At 39.7% G+C, this 18,103-nt stretch overlaps 1 protein-coding gene across 1 annotated transcript; it reads right to left on the bottom strand.

Moving 5' to 3' along the window:
* Window positions 1-1,330: 1,330 nt before the first annotated feature.
* OPN3 (opsin 3) lies at window positions 1,331-17,860 on the bottom strand. The gene is made up of 4 exons (XM_032214804.1): window positions 17,488-17,860; window positions 4,637-4,956; window positions 3,116-3,367; window positions 1,331-1,594 (listed from the first exon to the last, which is right to left on the bottom strand). Exons 1-4 carry the CDS (start codon window positions 17,858-17,860, stop codon window positions 1,331-1,333), a joined length of 1,209 nt encoding a protein of 402 aa, XP_032070695.1.
* Window positions 17,861-18,103: the final 243 nt, after the last annotated feature.

The raw sequence follows: 18,103 nt of genomic DNA on the forward strand, positions 1-18,103 counted from the left end.
ATTCATCAGGTGAAACCACAAATGCTGACAAAGAAGCTGTCCAAATTATCCTGGGTGAACTTGATGAGATCATGACAGAGAGGGAATTATTTCCCTGAATAGATATTTGATATGAACAAAACAGTTATTGTGGAACAAAATTCTAGGTGTCTAGGACAACCTGGTGTGGCCAGCTCACCGCTGGCAGCTTGCCACTGCCAAGTTGCCACTGCCAACTCACTGCCACCAAGTCATTGCAGGACAACTCAACACAGCCAATTCTCCAGGGGAAAACTTGTCACGAACAGCCAGAGGGACAGCAGACGGGCAGAGTGCAGAACGTAATTGTAATTTCATTAATCAATGGCAAGTCTATTTTTTAAAGCAGTATCAAATTTTCAAACAGATAGTAAGCAAGTGGTTGCTCCATGAGTACTTGTACTGGATTGGAGAATTGACTTTCTACAGATTCTCAGTAAAACATATCCCTTTATGACTATGGTTCTGGATATTCAGAATGATGGTTTCTACCACCAATGGACACCCTTTACTCTTCTGATTAGGAACAATATGGTAAAGACATTGAGAATCATTTGGCTCTTGACCTCCTACTGATTTCCTGGGTCTACTAGGACAGGCCTCCCGAAGTTTAATTAAAACACGTTTCAATCACAAAATGATTTATTGAATTACATGGCTGCCCATCAACCACAGCAGGATTATCATTTTTCTGGTCAGGATTACTGAAAATTATAATCTGACATGTCTGGAAGATACCAACCTGGAGAAGGTTGATCCATCTACAACACCATCTACTTTTATAACAAGTAGCTGTGGACATTGAAGAATACAGTGCAAAAACATTCATCATCACCATCAAGCACAAGTGTAATTAAGAAAATACTGCTCAAGTGCTTCACATTTCTTACCTCATGCTGATGGATTTTAACAATTTAACAATCTATAGCAATCAGTTTCCTCTACTTTGTGCATGTTCCTGCATCTACGTGAGTCATAAACCAGCCTACCAAAGTCACAATGGTGTATTCCTTATAGGGAGGTGAAAGTTAATTGAGACAATAAAGAAAATAATAGGTTTAAAAATCCATCTTTCAGGTGTCTGTCACAATCTCAGGTGGTAACAACAGAGCTTTGAGTCACCGATAGTACAATTCATTATAATTATGCTGAAGAATACTGCATTAAGGTTTGTATTGCTCCCCTTCTTGGCAAATTATAATAGGAATGCAGACAGAAAAAGTATTTCATATAAGATTGTACTATCTCGCAAATTGTGCCACTCACAGTTTTGTTAGCAGATGCCAACTTAGAAAAATTTCTGGCCAATCTGCTATAAAGGCTTCACTTGGATCATGTTTCCTTTTGTGCCTATGTCTTTGGAACTGTCATCTATCTGTTGCGTTTCATCATTGGTGATAATGAAAATGACTGAGGAAGAGCTGAATGTCACTTTCTTCTTGGGCCTGTCCCTCACCTTCTGTGACACAACAATGGGCCTTACTGGCTTTTCATTCCTGATTGCTGGCTTTTCTTTCAAAATCCTCTGAAACCTCAAGAGGTGAACACAGAGAAGCTGCGTAAGACACTGTCGAAACTGCAAGGAAAGAAAACTGCACTGAATTCAGACGGCATGAATGTAATATATTTCAGAAACAGGATGACATGAGGATGACATAAAATCAGCCATGACTTTTGCTAAATACAAAAACATGTTTGATATCCAATCAGATGAAGGCCGATCAGTCAGATTTCTACTAGCATTTAAAGAAAACTAGACAGCTCTATGTACAACAAACTTTATTTGTTCCATTATGGATTAACCTTACAAATACTGGCTTTTTAGCTGATGAATGACCCTCTCAGACATTATGTAATGTTCACCCAATTCTACAAGTATTTGCAGTAAAAATGAAGGGTGATCTGATTCATAAAATGTGAACAGAACAATAAAAAAAAAGAAAGCTGAAATGCTATTGGCATTTCCAAGGAAAGCTTGGAAAGACTTTATTTTAATATAAGCAGTGCTTTACCTACGTAGAATTATCTGAGATGGTGTAAAAAAGCTTTTTACATTTCTACATTTATTGCCCTGAATGTCCTATTTTGTGACTCCTTTGATTGTTTTTGGCAGCTTTCAAATGTATGTATGTATGTATGTATGTATGTATGTATGTATGTATACATATATAAACACATACACATACATGTATATGTATTTGTGTGTGTGTGTGTGTGTGTATACACACACACACACACACACACACACACACATATGTTGCTGCAAAGAAGAAAGTGATATACCTCCAGGGCTTGTTTTTTATTTCATCTAGAGATGTGGACATTACAAAAAAACCATTAAAGAATTGCTAAATTTGCTATGCCAACACTGCATTGTTAACAATAACCTATGTCCTTCTGCTTAAACCAGAAATTGAAAAGATTCATTGCTTCCATACCTTGGCTGTTTCCTTCCTGGAATCTACCATTAATTCCTCAGCCAAACTCAAATTAGCTAAGATTTTCCCTTTGGAATAACTGACAGGGAGTTACAAACCTTTGGAAATGAACTATGACAGGAAATGAACTTCTGACAACAGAAACCAAAGTAACCCTGATAGCTGTGGAATCATGTGGAGCTGTGGAGTCAAGATTTTCCAGGAACATCTTGACATTTCTTTCTCCTTTTTAGAGTTCAATGCCCTGCATTGAGGAACAGCAACTTGGAGCTTCTACTAGCCCAGGTTCTACTTAAGATATGATGGATTACAATTTGGATTATCCCCACTAATATGTCTATTGACTTATGGCTTAGGAGTTGTAGATGGATAGCAACTTACGGAGAAGGTTAAGCAAGTAAGAGTCAAACCTTCAATACCAGTTTGGGACTGGGGGAGATTTCCTACTAGGAATTTTGCCTTGTTACTTCCGCCTTCCCATAAAGAGTCTCTTGATTTTGTATTAGAAGAAAAGCTAATCCTGTTGTTTATATATTTCAACTATCAGAGCAGAACATGCGTTTGTGAAAATGAAGTATTAATTTCTTCTAACATTTGAGAAGTTGAGAAAAATGAACTTAGTGTGATTTACCATTATTAGGTTTCTTTAAGGGACTTACCTTTCTATTCATGAAAATAAAGATAACTGGGTTGTAGGCAGTGTTTGATTTGGCAAAGAAAGACGGGATAATAGCCACTGTTGGAGTTATAAGGTGAGCATAACCATAGGCTATTAAAAGTGAAACCACAGCATACGGCATCCAGCAAATAAGAAACGTGGTTATCATTATAAAACACATTTTAGCCACTTTTTTCTCATATTTTAAGATTTTGATCACATGGACAGTTTGCAAGTCTTCCACACAATGAAACTGGAAATGAAAAGAAAAAGATTAAAACGTCTCATTTAGAATTCTAATCATATTTCTCTCTCTTGAAAGAATTGAGATCTTGTCTTTCTGCCACAATGTATAAAGGAGCTTTTCTTGGGACAGGCTACCACAGTGTGATAATCATCACTTAGAATGGTAGAACAGATCTATGTTGCTTTCCAATCAGCCAATTACTTTCCAACCAGGAATTTATTCAAAGGAAACATTGGATTGGATGCTGGAATGAAGGAAGACTGGACAAAAATTACTCAAAATTCTTTTTCTCTTTATAAGACAGCACTGGACTGCAGTGACTAGATTTATGAATCAGGCTAAACACATAGAGCATTGCACTATTAAATAAGACATTCTTAAACACATTTCATTTGCATCAGGAGGATTGAATTGTTTCTAAATATATTTAGTATTACAGCAATACAGCAAATGCATTTCTACTGAATTATATGCTTTGATCTTTATGTGTTTCTTGGGAGCATCATTTCTCATTTCTCACTGAACAAAACAATTCAGCTATATGAAACACACCAGAATTACTTTTTAGCCAAGCTTTCCCCATGTGGCATCTTCCAAAAACTATAATTTTCCAGCCAACATGGTCTTTGGCCACTTTGCTGGTAATTGTAGCAATAGCACTTAGATTTATATACCACTTCATAATGCCTTACAGCATTCTCTGAGCATTTTAGCATCTTGTCCTCAATAATCTGGGCCCTCATTTTACTGACCTCAGAAAGATGGAAAGCTGAGTCACCCTTGAGCGGGTCAGGGTTGAACTCCTGGCAGTGGGCAGAGTTAGTCTGCAATACTGCATTCTAACCACTGTATCACCACAGCTCAGCAATATTTTAGGGAATGCCATATTAGGATCACTACTCTAGTCCTTGATTCTCAGAGTGATTGAGAGTCAGAAGCACACAAGATTAATAAAGTATTAGTATTTTCTCAATTATTTGTTCCATTTCTTTTTAAGACAGCCACTTAACAGAACCTCCATGCCACCTCCCCAATATATAATAAAAATATATAGAGATCAAATTCAGCTATCACTTTTAATATCAGGCAAAATATATGAGGTTGCGCATTGTCAGAAAAACTAAAGCAAATTATGAAAACATGTATACTGTATAAGTAATAATAGGCACGCACAATAAGAAGCAGTTTTTCATGTTCTAATCAGTGTTTAGCCATGCACATTGGATTTGCTTACTGAAAAAGTCTAGGGGCAAGCTATTAGTTTATCCAACTCACCATTCGTACTGCGTGAAGAATATGCCCATAGCAGTAGACCACGATTCCAAGTGGTATCACTAGACAACCAAAAAAGAAAAAGAGGACAAAGGAAGTATCACTGGGTTCTCTTGAACTCCAGTCCACTGAACAACCTAATCCATGAAGTTCCAAGGTGTAGTGGTTCCAGCCAAGAAGAGGTGCTCCTGTCCAGGCTAAGGAATAAAGCCAGATATATGTGATTGCCCTCCAAGACCACGAGAAATCAATCACTCTTGCATGCACTACTCTAATGTACCGCTCATAGGCCAAGACAGTGAGAGTCATAAGCGAAACAATTCCTGCAGGGAGATATAAAACAAAGCAAGCATTATACAATAATTGTTAAATCGTGTGGTGTAACTATCTTGCATACAGACATGTGGATTTCTAGTTTCATTGTTCTATACTTATAGACCAATATCAGAGCTGTCAAACTCGTAGTCTGCATGCTGGATGCATCACACACTGGCCATGTCCACCCCCGGTTTAGAGAAGGGGATAAAAGTCACAATATATCATGTGACACCAACGTGACGCCATGAGTTTGACACCCCTGCTCTATATGCACAATGAAATATAGACAGAAAAAAAGAAAATATATATTTTTTCATCATTGGGAGAACTGCAAGCCAAGAACATCTTTCACTAATCATCACCACAGTGTTAATTCTTGAAATCAAATATTGAAACATCAGATCCCCCTTCTCTCATTCGAGGCACTCCCAAAATGTTGGGAATGCAACTCCCAAGATTCTCTAGTCAGAAGTAATTTCTTACCAACTCAGTTAAGTCTAGGCTACAGCAAAATCATTAAGAATGCAAATAAAATACATTTCAGAATGTATGTCTGTGAAATATTGGGGCTTACCAATACAACTAATACCATTTATAGCAGCCTCAACCGATATATGCAAACTTGAATTTGGGCAAATTCTGGGAAACTGTGGAGAACAGGTGGCCTTGGCATGCTAGAGTCCATGGAGTTGTGAAGAGTTGGACACAATTTAGTGACTAAACAACACCTGATTACTGAACCACAACTAACCAGTAGCCAGGACCACGAAGAATAATGTGAATTGTAGTCTAACAGCTAGGAATGGGTTCCATTTTGCAAATACTAATTAAAACAAATTGAGGCTAGTTCATTACTTGACATAAGGAATGTAGAATTTGGGGTGGTAGGTGGCTGCATGTAACATTTGGGGGCGGGGGAAGAGCAGCATTATGCACAGCTGCCACCTCTGCCACCCCAAAAGACATGCTGAGCACATCCAAGCCTTGTCACAACTGCCAGCTTCAGCATTTCCACCACTATGCTAACTTGAAGAACAATTTTTTGAACAATTTCCATGTATTTCTTTGAGGCTTATGAGGAAGTTTAAAGTATTAAAATGATCCTTCTCCCTAGATGTGCAGGCTGGTTCTATATACAAATTCTAATTGAAAGAAGGCTTCAGCCAAGGCACAATGAAACAAATCCCATTACATGTTAGAAACTAAGAATCTTTTTTGAGTTTGTCCATATGGGCTGACTTAGACTTGTAAATAAATCAGTACAAAGAACACTTAGAGCGGCCAACTCAGATGACATCTGTTGTATCCACTCAATTACCTAAAATAAACAGAATGAACAGTTCATGTGGCACAAATGAATGCTGATTTTGCTGATTGTATGATGGGTATTAATTGAAATAAAGAGAAATTGGAGAAAAAAATTAAGTAATTTAACATCCTCTTGCCCATTGATATTCTATTACCAATACGTCCTCCAATGCCATCTAACATGTTGGGAAGGGAGAAGTTCTATATTAAGGTTTGAAAGATCGATATACATATATCAACAAATTTCAAATTTATTTCAAATATCAAATTTATTAAACACATCTATATGGTTTTCCAACTCACACAAAGTGACTCTAGGTCTGGGATGGCGAACCTGTAGCACGCATGCCACAGGTGGAACGCAGAGCCATTTGTCAGGGCATGCAAGGCGTTGCCCTGTCAACTGGCCAGAATGCATGCGCGCACTGGCCAGTTGAGTTCAGCCTTTTTTAAAGACATTTTTCGCCCTTCCCAAGCTCCAGAGGCTTTATAGGAGCCTGGGGAGGGCGAAAAGAGCCTCCCCCTCCCGAGGCCCTCCGGAGACTTCAGGGACCTTCAGGAGGCTTCCCTGAAGCCTCTGGAGCACTAAAAACCACCCTCCGAGCAAACTGGTTTCCTCGGAGGGTCCTTTTTAGTCTTCTGGAGGCTTCAGGGAAGACTCCTGAAGGTCCCTGAAGCCTCCAGAGGGCTTAAACCGACCCTATGAGCAAACTGGAAGCAATTTGCTCATAGGCTCATTTTTTGCCCTTCCTGAAGCCTCTGGAGGGCCTCTGGGGAGCAGGGGAGGATGTTTTTGCCCTCCCCAGGCTCCTATAAAGCCTCTGGAGCCTGGGAAGGGCGAAAAAAGCATGGAAAAATGTGGAGGAGTGCCTCTCATGCGCACATGTGCACTGGGGGGGTCGCATATTGCATTATGGGTAAGGCACACCTGCACATGACCCCCAGCGCTCTCCCTTATGGCACGCGAGCCAAAAAAGGTTTGCCATCAGTGCTCTAGGTAGCTTACACCAGCAGTCCCCAACCTTTGCAGCTGGGTGGGGGGGAAGAGGGGGTGGACTGTGGGAGTGGAGGGCCGATGCACATGTGTGTGTGCATGCAGCCCTTGCGGAAAGTGGCAGGCCAGTGTGCAATTGCCCACCAGCCCATCATACGTGCATGTTGACCTTGCTATCCATTCATATTAAATACATATCCTTAATACCCCAAAGCTTTCCAAGATTCAGGAATGCAGGAGATAAAAATAGCCTACTTTTAAGCAAGCATGAAGTTCTAAGAGTTTCAGTGCAGGCTATGCCCTATTAACTTCTGTACATCAAAATCATCAGAGCTTCTGTTTTGGGTTTCTGAACTAGCCCAACCTTTAAAAGATGTCTCCATCAACAACTTTTAAAGTTTGTGTTCTCATATTTTAATTACCTCTCCTGTACACTGTCCTACTTCTTCTAATTAGACTCTGCTTGTAATGGATAAATAGCATGTAGAATCTTATAACTTTCTTCCAGTGTGAAGAATTTTTACACTGTACTTTTTTTTTTAACTGGAATGAACCTTTGCTTCCAGAGGATTCAGCCTAACCATTCATACTGCTAATTGCAGTTGTGGTAGAAATCATTTCCAGAGATTTAGTCCCTGAAGTTAACTCAAATTGTTTAAAAGCTCTTGCTTATGGGTATCAGATTCTTTTATGCTAACTAGGTAGTATTGGTCTATATTATAAACTTAGCCAAAATTCAAACAACATGATAGTGTAGCGTGAATAAGATTCTGGCAGTCATTTATTCAACTAAAATGGTTAAGCCAACCCCAGTTAAGCAAAAAGTTTGAATCAGTAAGCACTTTCAACTACCTGAAGTACCAGTGATTTTCCTAATAAGTTAGTTCTGCTTCTCTTTTATGTGAATTTTCTATTTCTCCATTATCAAGCAAACCAACAATCGTTCCCCATTTTGCTTGGAAAAATCAAAGCTTTTCCTTAAGCTGAACCTTGTCAATACTTACCTTTTCTCCTTGACCTTCATGCAGGGGTGAAATGTTACCGGTTAGCACCGGTAGGGACAATTGCTGTTGTTTCTGCGAACCAGTAGTTAAAAAAAAAAAAGCTTTGGAGGATTGCGCGGCTCAGCTGTGAGCTGTGCAATCATTGGAAGCTTTTTTCCTGCTTTTTAAAGCATTTTTTTCTTGCCTATTCATCTGAACCAGCAGGAAAAAAATGCTTTAAAAAGTCCATGACAATCAGCTGTGCCATGCAATCATGGGAACCTTTTTTTTTTTACTTTTTAAATGATTGTTTACTATCTATTTGTCCCAACCAGCAGTAAAAAAAATACTTTAAAAAGTGGGGGGGAAATCCCACAATCACACAGCACAGCTGAACCTTTTTTTCACTTCTTAGAGCATTTTTTACTATCAGTTCAGGCGAATAGGTAGTAAAAATGTTTTAAAAATTAAAAAAAAGTTGGCCACACCCACCCAGTCACATGACCCCACCACCAAGCCACGCCCAGAGAACCGGTGGCAAAATCTTTTACATTTCACCACTGCCTTCATGCATATCTATTAAATTTTCTTTATGTTGTTTATAACTCTGCACGGCACGTAAGCACGAAAATATAATAAGACTTGGGAAAAAGAAATTTGGCTTTTTATTTAGAACAGCCCCGCAGTTGTGCTGGGTTAAAATAATCTTCTAGAGTCAGATACATTTTTGAATGCAGAAGAGAGTCTCAATAAGGTTACTCTCTTCAACTACAGGACATAAAGAATGCAGAGTGGCTTTGCGATAACAGGGCTATGTGAAAAAACTAAACTGCTATTTTTTTATTTATTTTTTGTCAGGAATAAGCCCTTAGGCTCCACTTGTAATTGAAAGGAAGCAGGCATGAATACAGTCATGGGCACTGGATTCATTTGCATATCCTGTATTCTGGAACAGCCAGATAACATTCCAGCAGGATGTTTCAGCTATAGAATTCGACTTGCACATAAAATACAAAAATTAAGTCCAAAAACAATTTTATACATCAATGATTCCATATAAAGACTGGCTTGTTTTTTTATTTAAATAAAAAATGTATACATTTGGTTTTGTTTCCTTAGGAACACCTACCTGGGTCCCTTCCTAATGAGGGTCCCTGAACCAGGCCACACATCTGGAATAGGGTAGCTGATAATTGAATGTCAACTTACAGCTGAGACACTGGCTATGCCTGCCCTAGAGAAGTCTCTAGATAGAAATGATAGCAGTTTTTAAGTATCAGATGGAGGAGGAATTAGGTACATTTGTTTCAGAAAACAGAACAAGAAACAATGAACATACATTGCAAGAAATGAGACTTGGTTGGACATCGCAAAAAAAGGGCTGTAAAACAATGCAATAAAAAGCTGTGGGGTGTATTTATAGAGAGGTTTGATGGAATCTACAGTTGTAGATTCATGAACTGGACAAGAGATGATGATCTTTAAGATGACTCTCAATTCTTGCATTCTACCTTTCCATGATTGTTTCTGGCATTATTATAGATAAATTAAATCAATTTATGTGCATCTAAATCAGGGGTCAGCAACCTACGGTTCTGGAGCCACATGTCGCTGTTTCATCCCTCTCCTGCGGCTTCCTGTCAACAGTTGGATCCACAATTTATAGGGCTTTCGCTTATGACAGGTAGAGGAAAAAGGATGCCGTACTAGGAGGAGATTCTATGGTGGGGGACCAGACTTCTGGTTGGCTCCAGAATTGAATGGGGTGTTTCCGGTTAAGACCTTTGTAGCTCTTACAAAGGTTTAAGGTTTCCAACCCCTGACCAAAACAAATAAGCAGAAAAATGTCTAGAAAAATAATCTGGAATGAATAGCAGACATTACTTCAGGGCAAAAAAAGTGTGTCCAACCTCTTCCTATCAAATGCACATTCCCATGGCTACATTCATGCAATATACTACTATGTTTAAAAATTAAGTGGCTTGCAAAGCCAGCTTAATGCAATATTTAAAAATAAACATCAATGTTGCAACATTTGTGCCACCCATGCAAGTCTGCTTAAAAGAAATGAAAATATTTCATTTCAGTATCTTAGTCAAGGTGATTCAAGGATACCCCATGTATGAATCTGATCATATGGCAGCTGATTACATAAAAATAATAGAGAGCAATTTTATTTAAACTGCAAATCTTTTTAGTGTGCAGAGGCATGCAAACAAAAGAAATACACTTGGATCACAGACTGATTGTATCAATAGGATTTATTATAAAAATATTGTTTTATACCATCACAGCTGTCTCTTGGTGCTTTAAGTTATGTAATACAATTAAACATCTTTCTTTAAAATAGTTCAAATAAATAAATGGATGCATGGACATTTACAAGAAGTCACTCATGTTCCTTATTAAAGGTTGAGTGCATGCAAACGCTTTCTACAAAGCTGAATTTCACTGGAGAATTCAACTGTACAAAATAATTTGTATAAAAGACACCATGGGGAATTCACGATGAACTTTTGCTTAACTGCGTGACTCCCTTATACGTTTTTGCCAAAGACTTAAAGTACTTCTAATGTAGATCCTGAGAACATGTAGGGTTATAGAAGAGTGGCAGAAATTTTCCTTCTGGTTCTCTGAGAAGTTTCCTCTATACAGGAACTGTACTATTGGATTTCACTCTTTGGTGTTTGAATTTTTTAATTAATTTGCAGTCTTAGAGCAGATCGTGTAACATGTAATCATACCTCTCTAATTATATTGCTTGTTGATTTATCTCTATAATTATATTGCTTGTTGATTTTATTTCTCTAATTATATTGCTTGCATTCATTCCCTTAATATTTTGATATTTAATATCTCTGGTAAGAAATACTCAAAAAAGTCACATTTGCATCAGCTGTCCTTGATAATCTAACCTATCAAGACAGTTATTGGAAGATCCAACTTGTAAGTTAACTACTCTATCAATTCAAGCATCCATAGAGAAGTATCAACAATTTTTTAGATAAGATTTATTAATTTATTTACTTACTTACTAGGGTTTCAATGCCACTGTAATCTGGCCCATAAAATCATCACCAGTAAGTGGATTGAAAACAGTACAGCAAAATAACAAAGGGTTGACTAAAGCAAAACAAAAAACCACAATTATAGTACAGGTAGATCACGACTTAATGACAATTGAGCCCAATCATGCCCCAATTTATGACTTTATTCACCATGGTCATTAAGTGAATCAAGTGGTCATTAAGTGAATCTGATACCCCCCCAATTGATTTTTGCTTGTAAGCAGTTCCCTAGGAAAGTTGCAAATGACATTCCCAGGGCCCTGGAATGCGGCAACTATTGTAAATACATGCCAGCTGCCAAGCACCTGAAGTCTGATCATGTTACTGTGGGGATGTTTTAATGGTCATAAGTGTGAGAACACGTCATAAATCACTATTTTCAGTACTGTTGTAACTTTGAATGGTCATTAAACCGTTTTACGTCTAGGACTATCTGTGAACTTTGGGCCAAAGCAGTAATAAAACATCAGGCTTTCTGGAATGTGAATAGGGAGGAAGTTAGTTTACTATGGGTGAGTTATCCTTCCAGATAACACTTTCTTAAGGGCTAATGAGAGCCCATTGTTCCAGATTTTACTGAATGGACAGACACCGCTAGAACAGCTGGTCCCAAAGATACCCTGCGTTTCCAAGCCACTGGCCTGTTCTGGACTCAGCAAACACACAGTTGCAAATTGTAACTGGTTTATGAATGGGATTGCAATTCAAAGAAGTGAGCAGTCACACACCAGCTCCAGAGGAAACACAGGGAAAATAAGATCTTGCTTAATAATTCAGGTGCAGCACCAATTGTCCAGAGACCCAGAGCCAAGGGTAAAATTACTGCCATTAAAGAAAAGAGGTATTAGAAGGCAGGTAGCAAATGGCATGCAGACCCAGAGAAAGGAATGAAGACAGTGTTTAAGTCTAAGATTCAAGAGGGTTCTAACTATAAAGCATAGAATCCAAGCGCAGTGCAAGAAATGTAGATCCAATATTGAAGAATTGTTTCCAGTGGACATTAAAATCCTAGAAACCAACTGATGGCCTCCTGACAACAACTTCTTGGATCAAGCCCTCAGCTGTTGACTTGAATTTGTCAGAGCAGACTATGGCACCTATGCAAGTGAGAATTAGCAGCTTAAAATGTCTCAGGAATATAACTGGTAACCATTGCAGATCCAAAGCAGAGCTATTATACCAAAAAATTGCTATATTTTGGACTCACTGAAGTTTCTCAGTACAGTAGTCTTCAAGGCAAGATTACCTATAGCACGTTGTTATTTTCATATAGGAACTCATTAAGGAACTCATAGACCAGGAGACATTGGACATAGTCTCTTGATCTAGAAAAAGTCGTAACTGGCATATAAGATGTAACTGTATGAAGTTACATCCTTTCCTGCTACATCTGCCACCTGCTCTTTGAGGAACAGCTGAGGATCTAGAAGGACCTCAAATGATGAATTATTTTTACCCAGGATATTGCAAGTTCATCCATAGCCAACAATGAAATAATTCTGCTATCAGAAGGTTTCTATAGTCATAGCCACTCTGTCTTGCTGAGTTTGGTCCAAGGCTGCTGTTCCCCATCCAGATCCTAACAACCTTCAGGCACTGACCAAAACGTTTTGGTCAGAAATCAAGATGTACAAGTATCAACAGCAGCATATTGATATCTGGCCCTTTGCAGAACAAATAATCTCCATCAAAGGCTTCATTTGGTTGTTAAAAGAGAGGGCCAGAAATGTTGACTAGCAGGACCCACAAAACTCTACTAGCCCTCCCCTACCACTACCACTGCATCAAACTTCTCCCTTGGGAAAGAGAGACACTACAAATCAAACTTGGGCTCAGAAGAGATTCAGGATATCATAAACAATAGTGTCAAAAGTGGATGAAATGCCTAGCAAGACAAACTATGCTAGTAGTGTTCTGGCCTTACCACAGGTCATCCACAAGAGCAATCGATGTAGTTGCAGTACCATTCATAATTCATTTCCTAAAGTGCTCTGCAGATCCATCAACTTTTCAGCAGCCTTACATAAAAAGGGAAGTTTGGAGATCAAGTTATAATTATGTAACATTGCTGGATTAAGATACATTTTGGAATAGAGGGAACTGTCTTCAGGGTTACTGGCAACTTACTTTCATTCAAGGAAGTATTAACCAATCCCCATTCCCAGCCTCTTTTTATCTGGCTTTTCATAAGTACCTAAAAACTTGGTTTTATGCCTGGACCTGGTGCTGTGGGTGTGTGATGAAGCCTTTGTTGATGTCCATTTTGAGATGTTTGCTGCAATGTGTTTTTATGTTCAGGACATTATTTGCTTTATTTTAAGCCACCTACCATCAGAAAGATGGGGTGAGCAGCTACATAACTCAAATAAATAAATCAGAAAGAACCCTGCCTGCTTTTTCAGGACCAACACATTCAAACTTTCTGAGATAATAATGCAATATGTAGCATTAAGCCCCTTAACAGCACTAACCTATTATCAATAGAACTAGATCTAGTGTCCAATGCCAAGCAGAGGAATTTTTTATTGATTTGCTTGGTGAAGCCCCATAAGACCTCTTCAATTCCCTAATAGGATCCATGAATGTTTATAATGTTGCTGGATGACAATTTGAAGATGTAATAGCAGTCTGAATATATTGCCTTTTTGCTGCTCTGATTGCAAAGCTGTAAGTTGAAGCATCTGATACATCTGTCTTTGCTTTCCACTAGCAACATTCTAGGCATTTCATAGAACTCCTCAAATAAATGAACTTCTTTAAAACTGTGGTCTAAGACAGACAGCTCAGTTGTCATCCTGGCTAAAGGCCATCATCACTCTTATATTCTAGCTGGCAAGTCAGAAATGTAGCCTACCCCATGTCTCCCATCATATTTCCCTCTGCCCATTACAATCTGAAATCCCTTCCTTAATTCTATTACCACTACCACCATTAGTCCATTTACCCTAACTGGCCTAGGAGATTTAATTCCAACTTTCCACTGAATCAAATTCAGATCTCAATAACCGCAATATACGTATAATTTATTTATGCAATCTGGGATAAGGATTTCTCTTCTTAGTGACTTGTATTAAACCTGGGAATTGATACTTGGTGATATCAAAATATAAATGCATGAGTGTTAAACAAGGCAATTCCCATTAGCCCCAGCTAGCATTGTTGATAATACGTGATGCTGGAATTTGCATTTTAATATCTGGAAGGCCACATGTTGCTTACTCTACAACTTGCAAACAAAAAAGATTTACCTAGTAGGAGATATATACATTTTCCAACAGATTTTAAAAACATGTAGAGAACTTGGGAAGGCGGAATATTAAAAAGCTGTAAATGCAACAGACTGTAGATACTATAAAAGAAAATAAGATTGGAGGTTTTTCCCAGTTCAGTATTTAAAATTGGATAGAAGTTTTAGATTACAACAGGTGACACTAGGATACTGAAAGCAGACAAGTTTTTTTTTTTTATAATCTTCTCTTTTGGCAACATGGCTGTACTTAGTTTCTTAGTTTAGAGATATCTTTCTTTCACCTAAATATCCCATATTGCAAAAGAGATGCAACAAGGAAATAATGAGGATGGAATATGCCTGTTCAGTGCTTCAATTTAGCATTCATCAGAAAGTCCATCTGATTTTCTGAACTGTTTTCCACACCCCTGGGTTTCTTTCACACACATTACAGATTTATTTGTATCAAATAATTCCAGTAGTTGAATGTAGCTGATAAGATTTGGTAATGGCAGTCTAAATGTTTGAAACAGGAAGAGTTGATGGTTCAAGACATCCACAATAATTTCATGATTAATGGCAATCTCTACTCCAAAAAGCTTTAAATCTAAAATACAATGATGCTACAGTGTATAAGAATTAATTACAGCTGGGAAGAAACAATTCAGAAATTAAAAGCCCCGCAGAAAAGATTTTAGGAGGGCTCGGTGGTGAACTTAGAAGCAGCAGCTAGTGCATATGGTGTTAGGCAACCTTCAAAGTCTAGAACACTCTAGACCAGGGGTGTCAAACCCAAGGCCCAGGGGCCAGATCCAGCCCGCAGGGTGCTTAGAACTGGCCCGCAGGGCTGGCCTGGAAACAGCAAAGGGCTGGCCCGCAGTGCCTCTGCCAGTGAAAACAGAGATCGGGAAGGCCCTTTATTTTCACTGGCAGAAGGTTGCAGGAGGCCATCGCAGCTGAAAACAGAGCTCAGGAGCCTGTTTTCGCTGGCAGAGTGCTTGGGTCACCACAGGCGCCTCCAACACGAGTGACATTGAGCTGACCACACCCACCTTTGCCACCCCCACCCGAGGTCAAACACAACCCTGATGCGGCCCTCAATGAAATTGAGTCTGATACCCCTGCTCTAGACAGATTGGACTATAATTTCTATCGTACACAATTACTCAAAATAATGAAGACTAACACAACAGGAGATTGAAAAAAATGATGTAGAGCATATGTGAAATCAGAGCCTGGTAGAATGACTACAAGCACTGGCCATTACAGGATAAAGTCATAGAAGAGGATACCAATACGATATCAGAACAAACAACATTATAAGCATCATATGATTTATTATCACTGCCTTGGTGAGGATTATAAGAAATATTTGGAGAATGATGATGGTGAGAGATCTACGGAGGTGGTCTGCAAAAACAACCGAGTTGTATAAACTGCAAAGATATTTCCACAGATGCACAACTGCAAAGGTTTGTTCTGCAGACTGATATGATCTGCATAGCACTGTTGAGGAGTACAGTACAACTTCCATGTTGATCTCCAAATGAAGAACAGGTGCGTCTGATGCATAGATGCTGATGCCCTGATTGCTTTGTGCCTGAAACCATACAGTGCTTGCTTGATGGAACATCAGCAGTCTTTCTTTCACTAACTGTCACTCAGTAATAGGGATGAGAGGCTTTCCCAAGGTGAGAAACACCTGCATTATTAGAAAATGAGATGTGAAATGAAACTTATGATTAAGCTGACTAGAGGTTAAATATAAAAGGGGGATGCTATGGAGCAGATATAAAGCAGAGAACAGTATGAGAGTCAGAACTGGAACTCTTAGCTTAACTGATAGATTCCCTTCTTCAAGTAGTTTTCCAAAAATGCATACCTGCTATTTACAGAGGCACATTACCCTAACACTTGCTTCTATATATTGTAGAATGTCAGAGAAATGAAAAAATGGTAAGAAAAATAAACTCTTCCCATGTTCAGCCTATACAACTGGCAATCTCAGAAAGGTGTTCCGGGGCACCTTCAAATCACATTGTGAAAAAGCTATCTGATTAATTGATTGTGGGACACTCAAGTCATTTTTGACTCCAGGCGACCCCCTAGGTTTTCTCCAGGATGACCTATCCCTAATGAACTCAGAGATTAACTAGAAGAGATCAAGCAACTAAAGCAGGCAGGCCAGCTATCTTATGAGGGGCAAGTAAGAGGATAGAATAGAATGAGCTGGAAGGGACCTTTGAGGTCTTCTAGTCCAGCCCCTTGCTCAACCTATACCATTTCAGGTAAGTGACTGGTCTAGACTCTTTAAAAACCTCAGGTGATAGATCACCCACTGTTTCTGAAGGCAAGCTGTTCCACTGGTTAATTGTCCTTACTATTAGCAAGTTTTTCCTTAATTCCAGGTTGCTTTTCTCTTTGATTAGTTTCCATCCATTGTTTCTTGCCCTGCCCTCTGGTGCTTTGGAGAATAATAACCCTTTATTAGCTACCTTGACATTAAAGAGAGGCTCGATCTTAAACCCTTAAAACCTAAATTGGGGTTCGATTGGAAATGTCAACATCAGCACCAACGCGCATCAGAACCCATTTTGGCACTGAAATAAGAGAACTCTGCTCTGGCTTTTCATCATCATCATCATCATCATGTGATTAATTTTTGGTGAGATTCACAGCCTTTGGGGCTGGTTGGTAGCTCAACAGCTCAAACCAAGGACCTAGGAACTGTTAAGGTAATGTAGGAGTATATATGTTGTTCCAAGTAGGGTGTTTTTTTGTAGAATCAGAATGTTCAAGTCAGGCAAATTTAGAAATTATTATTAATTATTGATTATTATTATTATTCCCGTTCTTGTAAATCTTGCGCCGGTCCCACTGCACGAATTCAGAGGGAGGTGCGCCGACCCTAGAGCAGGTCTGGAGCTCAGGGGTCGTGAATCGGTTCCCCTTACCGAAGAGGCTGTTGCTGAAGCCGTCCCACATGCAGCCGGCTTCGTCCCAGGCCCACCGATTTCTGAGGCAGGAGAGGAAAGTGAAGCTGACGCCGAAAAACGACACCAGCAGGTCGCTGAGGCTGATGTTCACCAGGAAGAGGTTGGTGGGCGTGCGGAGCCGCTTGAACTTGGTATAAAGCACCAGGACCAGCAAGTTGTTGCACAAGCCCACGAAACCGATAGCGGCGATAAGGAAGGCTAACAGGTGGTAGGTGCTGGCGCTGAACGGCGTCCCCGAGTCCCCCGCCGCCTGCGGCCGTCGCCGCTCCAAGTCCTGCTCCCCCGGCGTGGGCTGCAGGCGGCTGCCGCGGCTGCTGTTCCCGGAGTACATAGCTCGAGGTGGATGATCGGGAAACTCCGTTCACATGCTGCCGGCTGCTGAGAATCCCGCGCAAAATCTATTGCAAAAGGGAGCTCCCGCGGCTGCTTGCACTACCCCCGTCCGCTCACCAAGCACCCCTTGCCGCCAAAGGCAGAACGAGGGAGGAGTGAACTCTTAGAGAGACCGTGGAAATCCGGGCGCGTCCCCGTTCTCCCCCTCCCCTCCCCGGCGCGCTCCGCCTCGTTAATGGCA

This window comes from Thamnophis elegans, chromosome 4 (assembly GCF_009769535.1).
Source record: "Thamnophis elegans isolate rThaEle1 chromosome 4, rThaEle1.pri, whole genome shotgun sequence".
In the NCBI taxonomy this organism is placed as follows: Eukaryota; Metazoa; Chordata; class Lepidosauria; order Squamata; family Colubridae; genus Thamnophis; species Thamnophis elegans.